At 39.9% G+C, this 11845-nt stretch overlaps 1 protein-coding gene across 1 annotated transcript in view; it reads right to left on the bottom strand.

Annotated features, from left to right (window-relative positions):
* Positions 1 to 11815, bottom strand: part of umps (uridine monophosphate synthetase) — a 40880-nt gene extending 29065 nt beyond the window's left edge. Inside the window, exons 1-2 of the mRNA XM_073047300.1 lie at positions 11657 to 11815; positions 1914 to 2067 (exon numbers count right to left, since the gene is read on the bottom strand). Coding sequence (XP_072903401.1) covers positions 1914 to 2067; positions 11657 to 11815 — 313 coding nt within the window. The remainder of the gene's footprint in view (positions 1 to 1913; positions 2068 to 11656) is intronic.
* Positions 11816 to 11845: the final 30 nt, after the last annotated feature.

The following is an 11845-nucleotide window of genomic DNA, read 5'->3' on the forward strand; positions in this document are numbered from 1 at the left end:
TTCCACTTGTGCAGAACAGCATAACTAGAGACAAATCAATACAAGATAGTTTCTTAGGAATCAAACAGAGAATTCAGAAGATGTTTTTGTCCAGAGCAATCAGTGCATAGAAATTGCTACTACAGGAAGTGGTCAAGATAAGTTTAAGGGGAGGTGGGATTAAGTGCAAAGAGGGAATAGATGGTTATACAGATCAATATTAATGAGAAAAATACAGGCTTGAGTGCTGGCATTAAATTGTTAGATTAAATGGCCTACTTGTGCACTGGATATCGTCTGTAATCTTGTGTCAATTTTTAAGTAACCAATTACCACAAGGACTACAAACAATTTCATCATCATCTTTAGCACTGATCTGGATAAAAATGTAGAACAAGGAAAAGAAACAAATGACACTGTGCCAAACACTGGACAGGAATATTGGAAACTAGAAGGGCAAGTTAAGCAACACACACAAAATGCTGGTGGAACGTAGCAGGCCAGGTAGCATTTTGTGTGTTGCTTGAATTTCCAGCATCTGCAGATTTTCTGGTGTTTGCGTTTTTAAAGACAAGTTAAGAATGGTTTTATCTGGAACCCAGGTCCTCCTAAATGGAGGCAAAGATTAAAAAAGACAAAGAATTCGAGCTTTGATTAAAAGTGGAGAATTGTTTTCAATTCTGATGATCACACCAAGGTCACAGGGGGAGGATGCCATGGTAGTTCAAGGACTCAAAGAACGTTTATTATCAAAGTACGTATAAATTTTATACAACCTTGAGATTTGTCTGCTTACAGGCAGCCGCAAAGCAAGAAACCCGAAAGAACCCGATTTAAAAAGACTAACACCCAATGCACAGAGAAAGAAAAACACACAAATCATACAAACAATAGAAGCAAGCAACAGTGTACCAGTAAGTGTAACACTTTACACCATTAGTTGTAAGATCAAGGTTCAATTCCCTCCACTGTCTGTAAGGCGTCTGTACGTTCTGCTGTGACCATGTGTGTTTTCTCCTGGTGTTCCATTGCTTACCACATAGTTGGGGTTACTGAGTTGTGGGCATTCTATGTTGGCGCCAGAAGTGTGGCAACATTTGTGGACTACCCAATACAATCCGTGCTGACTTGATGTGACACAAATAGAGTATTTTATTGTATGCTTTGATCTACATGTGGTAAATAGAGCTAATCTTACCCAAGAGTGTGAGCTAATTGTGAGCTAAAGCACTGACAAGAATAGCTCCAGATAAAAAAAGGATTATTGCTGCAAAGTTGAACTTAGAAATACTACTTTTTTCCCTTGGTGCATCAAAAATGAAAAAAACAATTTGACAGGTGTGTGGAAAATCATAAGTTGACCAAGAATACATTGACTGGTGTTCCCTCCAACAGTTGGTTCCATAAACAAAGTCAAATTTGAATTTGAGTCAAATATGCAAACATATATGAAAAGTTTACTTGCAGTGGCATCACAGACACTTAGTATTGTATAAGCAGCATTCACAAGAAAAACAAATTATACACAACCTTTATGAGAAAGACTAAAAACATAGGTGTTCCCTCCAACACTTGGTTCCATAAACAAAGTCAAATTTGAATTTGAGTCAAATATGCAAACATATATGAAAAGTTTACTTGCAGTGGCATCATAGACACTTAGTATTGTACAAGCAGCATTCACAAGAGAAACAAATTATACATAACCTTTATGAGAAAGACTAAAAACATAGGAATGTAGACAACCCCTCCTTTAAAAAAAGAGTATTCTGGATCTGGCAGGTGGGAGAGGCATTTAAGGATGGAACTGTATGGGTTTGAGTGGAAATAATCTATTTTAGGAAAGCACTTGGGGAAGAATGGATGGTTGTACAAAGAGCTAGGAATAGCCTATGGTCAAGAACTTAATTCTATGATTATATGATGAATTTTACCATAATCCTTGGCCTCCTTTCGACGAATAAGCATGGGAATTCCTTTGGTAGAACAGATAATAGTCGCAAGAGGTAAAGCGGTGTATGGAACACCACAAATGGAACCATATTTGACTCCAGCACGGTTTGCAGTTTGCCACAAGAGCTCAGAAACCTGCAGGGAAAGACATTTGATCTGTTATTTCAATACCAAAGAAACAGGAACTTAGAAGCCAATATGCATTCATAGTGTGCTATACCACTAGAGGTCAGAAATGCATTTCTCAATGAACACTACAACTAAAGTAGCCAGATATACCAAATTCAGAATACAAAAGAAATAACACAAGAATCAGAGTAATAAGAACTTTCATAAATCAGACCTGTTCCAGTTTTGGAGAAGGGGACAGGATTATTTCATTTATCTGACAATTCTTTATCATAGCTTTACATTTAGACGGTAAAATGAACATTTTATCAGTGACCGACGAACTGTATTATGAATACATCTTAATTTACTTCCTCCTTATTTCAGTCATATACGCTCACATTTCCAATGATTTCAGAATGAAGCAGCATCCACACCAAGATAATGTGGTTAAGAAAGCACATGGGATAGTTGCCTTTATCGATTAAGATGTTAAAAAAAACATAACAATTATACAAGACATAAACAAGGCCACAGCTGGAGTACTTTGTGAAGTTCTGATACACCATTTATGATAGGATGGATGTTATTATACTGGAGAACAGCAGAGGAGATTCTGGGATGTTGTATTTCAACTATAAAGAACCTGGGTTTGTTTTGCTCTGAGCGCAGAGGCTAAGATGCAAAGTTTAAGTGTCACAGGGAAGAAACATAGAAAACCTACAGCACAATACAGGCCCTTTGGCCCACAAAGTTGTGCTGAACATGTCCCTTAGAAATTACTAGGCTTACCTATAGGCCTCTATTTTCCTAAGGTCCATTTACCTACCTATAAGTCTCTTAAAAGACTCTATCATATCCACCTCCACCACCGTTGCCAGCAGCCCATTCCACGCACTCACCACTCTCTGAGTAAAAAACTCACCCCGGACATCTCCTCTGTACCTACTCCCTAGCACCTTAAACCTGTGTCCTCTTGTGGCAACCATTTCAACCCTGGGGAAAAAAGCCTCTGACTATCCACACGATCAATGCCTCTCATCATCTTATACACCTCTATCAGGTCACCTCTCATCCCCTGTCGCTCTAAGGAGAAAAGGCCGAGTTCACTCAACCTGTTTTCATAAGGCATGCTCCCCAAACCAGGCAACTTAATTGTAAATCCCCTCTGCACCCTTTCTATGGCTTCCACATCCTTCCTGTGGAGAGGCAACCAGAACTGAGCACAGTACTCCAAGTGGGGTCTGACCAGGGTCCTATATAGCTGCAACATTACCTCTTGGCACCTAAATTCAATTCCACGATTGATGAAGGCCAATACACCATATGCCTTCTTAACCACAGAGTCAACCTGCGCAGCAGCTTTGGGCATCCTATGGACTCCAACTCCAAGATCCCTCTGACCCTCCACACTGCCAAGTGTCTTACCATTAATACTATATTCTGCCATCATATTTGACCTACCAAAATGAACCACTTCACACTTATCTGGGTTGAACTCCATCTGCCACTTCTCAGCCCAGTTTTGCATCCTATCAATGTCCCTCTGTAACCTGACAGCCCTCCACACTATCCACAACACCTCCAACCTTTGTCCCTCTTTTTCTTTTCTCAATCTTTTTATTGATTTGAGAAAAAAAATGTATACAACCAGGGGAATATCTCTGGTATACATGCCAATAGTACATACAGAAGGTGAAATAAACAATATCAGAATCACACAGTGTTGATCTACAAAGTATAAATTTGATAGAATGTATAATTCTCCTCTAATCAACTTATGAAGAAAGGAAGAACTATTAGAATTGCTTTATGAAAGAGAGAAAAAAACCACTATTCTAAACAGAGAAAAGGACTGGGCAGTCCATTCTGAGAAGAAAACCAAGAGAAGAGAGACTCTCCGATCAAATCCAAGGTTCTGAAAAAATAGCTGGAAGAAAATCAGTACAAAAATCAGATCATATGAAAATATTGAATAAAAGGTTGCCAGATTTCTTCAAATTTAAAGGATGTATCCAATGTCTCATTTCTCATTTTCTCTAAACTTAAACAGGACATGATAGAGGAAAGCGGGTTAGGGTCCTTCCATTTAAGTAAAATGGCTTTCCTAGCCAATAAAGTTGAAAAGGCTATCATCCACTGAGCAGAAGCAGGAATATATCCTGCTTCTGATGGAATAATCCCAAAAATAGCTGTAAATAAGTTTGGCTGTAAATCCAGATCCAGCACTTTTGATAAGGTTTTAAAAACATCTTTCCAAAAATTCTCCAACTTGATGCAAGATCAAAACATGCTTCGAAGCATTTGGGCTCTCCTGGCCAGACTATGTAACAGTTTCTTCCCCCAAGCTATCAGACTCCTCAATACCCGAAGCCTGGTCTGACACCTTGCCCTTTTGTCCTGTTTATTATTTATTGTAATATTTGCACTGTTTCTGTGCACCTTATGTAGTCCTGTGTAGGTCTGTAGTCTAGTGTAGCTTTCTCTGTGTGTTTTTTTTAAACGTAGTTCAGTCTAGTTTTTGTACTGTGTCATGTAACACCATGGTCCTGAAAAACGTTGTCTCATTTTTACTATGTACTGTACCAGCAGTTAGGGTCGAAATGACAATAAAAGTGACTTGACTTGAAATGCCCGATGCACTACCCTGAACTGTATCAAGGAATGACGGGCACAAATAAATGAAGTATTACCAGATGAAAAATTTTACTCTATTGACTATCTGAAAGTAACTCTTGAAATTCCAATTCCCAGGCAGCTTTAATTTTATTGTTAGATATCATTCATAAATTCAATAACCATTTATAAATTGTAGCCATTGATCCTTTTTGGAGTTGTTTAACCTGGAAGAGGGTATCTATTATATTAGATGGATAAATGGAGGGATAACTTGGAAGCAAAGTATGTAAAAAATTCCTACTTTGTAAATATCTGAAAAAGTGTACTTTGGGTAAATCAAATAGACAATAGGTGCAGAAGTAGACCATTCGGCCCTTTGAGCCTGCACCGCCATTTTGAGATCATGGCTGATCAATTACTATCAATACCCGGTTCCTGCCTTGTCCCCATATCCCTTGATTCCCCTATCCATAAGATACCTATCTAGCTCCTTCTTGAAAGCATCCAGAGAATTGGCCTCCACTGCCTTCCGAGGCAGTGCATTCCAGACCCCCACAACTCTCTGGGAGAAAAAGTTTTTCCTTAACTCTGTCCTAAATGACCTACCCCTTATTCTCAGACCATGCCCTCTGGTACTGGACTCTCCCAGCATCTGGAACATATTTCCCGCCTCTATCTTGTCCAATCCCTTAATAATCTTATATGTTGCAATCAGATCCCCTCTCAATCTCCTTAATTCCAGCGTGTACAAGCCCAGTCTCTCTAACCTCTCTGTGTAAGACAGTCCGGACATCCCAGGAATTAACCTTGTGAATCTACGCTGCACTTCCTCTACAGCCAGGATGTCCTTCCTTAACCCTGGAGACCAAAACTGTACACAATACTCCAGGTGTGGTCTCACCAGGGCCCTGTACAAATGCAAGATTTCCTTGCTCTTGTACTCAATATGTATCCGCTAGTGAGTAAAAGACATTAAACAATCCCCTATAAACAAATCCGAAAAAGTTATTATTCCTTTGGTTTTCCAAATTAAAAAAAGCCTGATCTAAAATTGATGGTTTAAAAAACGTTACGATATATTTTACTAGAATGGATAAAATTATTTAATTCAAAAAATCTGCAAAACTGAAACCAATTTCTTAATGTATGTTTAATAATAGGATTAAGGTCTTGTCTACCAAACTTAGAGAGCAGGAAAGGAAGAGGAGCTCCCAGTAAAGAGGACAATGAATACCCCCTTCACCAAGTTTTTCTCCAATTCCACCCATAAAGGACAGTTATTTTTATATATATAAAAAACCATATAACAATTACAGCACAGAAACAGGCCATCTCTGCCCTTCTAGTCCGTGTCGAATGCTTACTCTCACCTAATCCCACTGACCCGCATTCAGCCCATAACCCTCCATTCCTTTCCTGTCCATATACCTATCCAATTTTGCTTTAAATGACAATACCGAACCTGCCTCTACCACTTCTACTGGAAGCTCATTCCACATAGCTACCACTCTCTGAGTAAAGAAATTCCCCCTGTGTTACCCTTAAACTTTTGCCCAAGTCTCAACTCATGTGCTCTTGTTTGAATCTCCCCTACTCTCAATGGAAAAAGCCTATCCACATCAACTCTATCTATCCCCCTCATAATTTTAAATACCTCTATCAAGTCCCCCCTCAACCTTCTATGCTCCAAAGAATAAAGACCTAACTTGTTCAACCTTTCTCTGTAACTTAGGTGCTGAAAACCAGGTAACATTCTAGTAAATCTTCTCTGTACTCTCTCTATTTTGTTGACATCTTTCCTATAATTCGGTGACCAGAACTGTACACAATACTCCAAATTCAGCCTTACCAATGCCTTGTACAATTTTAACATTACATCTCAACTCCTATACTCAATGCTCTGATTTATAAAGGCCAACATACCAAAAGCTTTCTTCACCACCCTATCCACGAGATTCCACCTTTAGAGAACTATACACCACTATTCCTAGATCACTCTGTTCTACTGCATTCTCCATTTACCATGTATGTCCTATTTTGATTATTCCTACCAAAATGTAGCACCTCACACTTATCAGCATTAAACTCCATCTGCCATCACTCAGCCCACTCTTCTAACTGGCCTAAATCTCTCTGCAAACTTTGAAAACCTACTTCATTATCCACAACGCCATCTACCTTAGTAAGTATCTGCATACTTACTAATCCAATTTACCACCCCATCATCCAGATCATTAATGTATATGACAAACAACATTGGACCCAGTACAGATCCCTGAAGTACACCACTAGTCACCGGCCTCCAACCTGACAAACAGTTATCTACCACTACTCTCTGGCATCACCCATCCAGCCATTGTTGAATCCATTTTACTACTTCAATATTAATACCTAACGATTGAACCTTCCTAACTAACCTTCCGTGCGGAACCTTGTCAAAGGCCTTACTGAAGTCCATATAGACAACATCCACTGCTTTACCCTCATCCTTAAACAATTCAATATCCTTCTCCTTAGTGAATACCGAAAGAAACTGTTCAAAATCTCCCCCATCTCTTTCGGCTCCACACATAGCTGTCCACTCTGATTCTCTAAGAGACCAATTTTATCCTTCACTATCCTTTTGCTATTAATATAACTGTAGAAACCCTTTGGATTTATTTTCACCTTACTTGCCAAAGCAACCTTGTATCTTCTTTTAGCTTTTCTAATTTCTTTAAGATTCTTCTTACATTCTTTATATTCCTTGAGCACCTCATTTACTCCATGCTGCCTATATTTATTGTAGATATCTCTCTTTTTCCTAACCAAGTTTCCAATATCCCTTGAAAACTATGGCTCTTTCAAACTTTTAACCTTTCCTTTCAACCTAACAGGAACAAAGATTCTGTACCCTCAAAATTTCACCTTTAAATGATCTCCATTTCTCTATTACATCCTTCCCATAAAACAAATTGTCCCAATCCACTCTTTCTAAATCCTTTCGCATCACCTCGAAGTTAGCCTTTCTCCAATCAAAAATCTCAACCCTGGGTCCAGTCTTATCCTTCTCCATAATTATATTGAAACTAATGGCATTGTGATCACTTGACCCGAAGTGCTCCCCAACACATACCTCCGTCACCTGACCTATTTCATTCCCTAACAGAAGATCCAACACTGCCCCTTCTCTAATTGGTACCTCTATGCATTGCTGCAAAAAACTATCCTGCACATATTTTACAAACTCCAAACCATCCATCCTTTTTACAGTATGGGCTTCCCAGTCTATGTGTGGAAAATTAAAATCTCCCACAATCACAACCCTGTGCTTACTACAAATATCTGATATCTCCTTGCAAATTTGCTCCTCCAATTCTCGCTCCATTAGGTGGTCTATAATACACCCCTGTAAGTGTTACTACACCTTTCCCATTCCTGAATTCCACCCAAATAGTCTCCCTAGATGAGCCCTCTAATCTATCCTGCCAGAGCACCGCTGTAATATTTTCTCTGACAAGCAACACAACACCTCCCCCTCTCGTCCCTCCAATTCTATCACACCTGAAGCAACGAAATCCAGGAATATTTAGTTGCCAATCACACCCCTCCTGCAACCATGTTTCACTAATAGCTACACTATCATATTTCCAGGTATTAATCCATGCTCTAAGCTCATCCACCTTTCTTACAATGCTCCTAGCATTAAAATAAATGCATTTAAAAAATTCTTCACCTCTTCCTCTCTGTTTATCTCTAACAGTACAAAGAACTTTACTGTCTTCTTTTTTTCCCTTTTCCCATACATCTGTTCCTACACTCTCGTTCCCCTCCCCCCACATATCTAGTTTAAATCCACTGGAGCCTCTCTAGCAAACCTACCTGCAAGAATATTTGTCCCCCTCCAGTTCAGATGTAAACCGTCCCGCCGGAACAGGTCCCACCTTCCCTGGAAAACTGCCCAATTATCTATAAATCTGAAGCCCTCCGTGAGGATTTATTATCTGAATAATGAATCCAACAGGTAATATATCGAATATTAATTGCCCAGTAGTACAGTCTAAGATTTGGCAAAGCCATACCACCCTCCTTTTTTTTAATAAAGGTTTTAAAAATCCTAGATTGAGTGTGTTCCAAATATAGGATAAAATTTTAGAGTCTATTCAGTCAAAAAACCGTTTAGGAACAAATGAAGGAACTGCTTGAAATATATATAAGAATTTCGGTAGAACTACCATTTTAATAGTATTAATTCGACCAATTAATGATAGCGTCCTAGGAGACCATTTAGAAAGTGTTTGCTGGGTATAATTAATTAATGGGAGAAAATTATATTTATACAGATCTTTAAAATTCTTAGTAACTTTAATACCAAGATAAGTAAATTGATTTTTAGCAATACTAAAAGGTAACTGCTCATACTGATCCAAATGATCATTAATGGGAAATAACTCACTTTTGTATAAATGTAACTTATATCCAGAAAAACTACTAAATTCAGAAAATATGAACAACACAGAAGGAATAGGTTTCTTAGGATTCGAAATGTAGACTAACAAATCGTCTGCGTACAACAAAACCTTATGCATTTTATCCCCTCTCTTAATACCTGAATACTATTGGAATTCCGAAGAGCAATAGCAAGAGGTTCTAGAGCCAAGTTAAATAACAAAGGACTAAGAGGACAGCCCTGCTGGGAACCTCTGTATAGGCTAAATAGGGAGATGTTTGATTGTTAGTTATAACCACAGTCATAGAAGTTTGATAGATCAATTTGATCCAGGAATGAAACCTGGAACAAAATTAAATTTTTCTAAAATTTCAAATAAATAAAACCACTCCACCCTATTAAAGGCTTTCTCTGAGTCAAGGGAAACGACACATTCAGGTTCTTTGGATGGAGAGGAATAAATAATGTTCAATAGTCTCCGAATATTAAAGAATGAATATCTATTCTTAATAAATCCAGTTTGATCGTTAGAGATAACTTTAGGTAAAATATTCTCGATATGGACACATCCCTGTCTCACTGGAACGTACCAATGCAGAACTCCACACAAAAATGCCGTGTTCCTGTGCCCTTCCATAACCTCCCTGTCTCACTGGAACGTCTCAACGCAGAACTCCACACAAATATGCCCTGAACCTGTACCCCTCCATAACCTCCCTGTCTCACTGGAACGTACCAATGCAGAACTTCTGTGTCATCAGCAAACTTACTAACCCATCCCTCCACTTCCTCATCCAGGTCATTTATAAAAATTACAAAGAGCAAGGGTCCCAGAACAGATCCCTGAGGCACCCCACTGGTGACCGACCTCCATGCAGAATATGACCCATCTACAACCACTCTTTGCCTTCTGTGGGCAAGCCAGTTCTGGATCCACAAAGAAATGTCCCCTTGGATCCCATGCCTTACTTTCTCAATTAGCCTTGTATGGGGTACCTTATCAAATGCCTTGCTGAAATGAATATACACTACATCTACTGCTTTTCCTTCAATGTGTTTAGTCACATTTTCAAAAAATTCAATCAGGTTCGTAAGGCACGACCTGCCTTTGACAAAGCCATGTTGACTATTCCTAATCATATTATACCTTTCTAAATGTTCATAAATCCTGCCTCTCAGGATCTTCTCCATCAACTTACCAACCACTGAGGTAAGACTCACTGATCTACTATTTCCTGGGCTATCTCTTCTCCCTTTCTTGAATAATGGAACAATACCCACAATCTTCCAATCCTCCGGAACCTCTCCCGTCCCCATTGATGACGCAAAGATCATCGCCAGAGGCTCAGCAATCTCCTCCCTCGCCTCCCACAGTAGTCTGAGGTACATCTCATACAGTCCCGGTGACTTATCCAACTTGATGCTTTCCAAAAGCTCCAGCACATCCTTTCTTAACATTTACATGCACAAGCTTTTCAGTCTGTTGCAAGTCATCACTACAATCACCAAAATCCTTTTCCATAAGTGAATACTGAAGTATTCATTAAGTATCTCTGCTATTTCCTTCGGTTCCATACACACTTTCCCACTGTACACTTGATAGGTCCTATTCTTTCACGTCTTATCCTCTTGCTCTTCACATACTTGTAGAATGCCTTGTGGATTTCCTTAATCCTGCCTGCCAAGGCCTTCTCATGGCCCCTTCTAGGTCTCCTAATTTCCTTCTTAAACTCCTTCCTATTAGCCTTATAATCTTCTAGATCTCTAACATTATCTAGCTCTCTGAACCTTTTGTAAGCTTTTCTTTTCTTCTCGACTGGATTTATTGCAGCCCTACCCCTGCTCCAATCCCTCAACCGCACATTTATCCTCCACCTCATTCTATTCCTATTCTCACTGTTACGTGGCACAAGCAGTAATCCCAATACTACTACCTTTGCAGTCCTGTTTCTCAACTTCCTTCCTAACTCCCTGTAGTCTTTTTTCAGGACCTCTTCCCTTTTTCTATCTATGTCATTGGTACCAATATGTACCACGACCTCTGGGCTGTTCTCCCTCCCACTGCAGGATATCGTGGACACAATCTGAAACATCTCGGACCCTGGCACCTGAGTCAGAAGACTGAGAAACTTTTCCCTACCTAGAAGGTGACTGAAATCTGGAACGCACTTCACTCAGGAGGGAGGCAGTGGATACCCTCACAACATTTAACATCTAGACGAACATCTGGCAGAGAAGGCAATCAGCCGAGTTGGGAAAAGGGTTTCAATGGATAAACAGGCACATGGTAGCCGACACTAACACGCTTTTTCCGTCGGCGTTGTATGACTATTCGCGGATTCAGTAGGAGAAAGTACTCACTATAAAGCGCTCTGCGGGAACTTAAAGGAGAGAACTGGACTGAAATACAGTTCTTCCTTCGAAACAATACTGCCTCCCACCTCTAGCAAATCCACGGCATTGCTCACCCTATCCGAGAGTCAAACTGCCGGGGGGGCATCAACCGATGTTTACCCTCTGCAACTCCGAAGAAGAGGTCTAGACCTCTGCAGCGCACGGAAAACGTACCTGGTTCATAAGAGCTGGGTGGGACACAATGACTCTCAAGTCGAAGTAAACAGGCGACAATATCCCGCTCTTTAGTTGGAAACTACCGAACTTCACGGCCTGAATTGCGTACAGCTCAGCTACCAGCGACTCCATGCTGCCGGCGTTGGCGGGCCACATGCGCGAGCGCGCGCACGTCCTGACCTTAAA

The sequence above is a fragment of the Hemitrygon akajei genome, chromosome 5 (assembly GCF_048418815.1).
Source record: "Hemitrygon akajei chromosome 5, sHemAka1.3, whole genome shotgun sequence".
Taxonomy (NCBI): Eukaryota; Metazoa; Chordata; class Chondrichthyes; order Myliobatiformes; family Dasyatidae; genus Hemitrygon; species Hemitrygon akajei.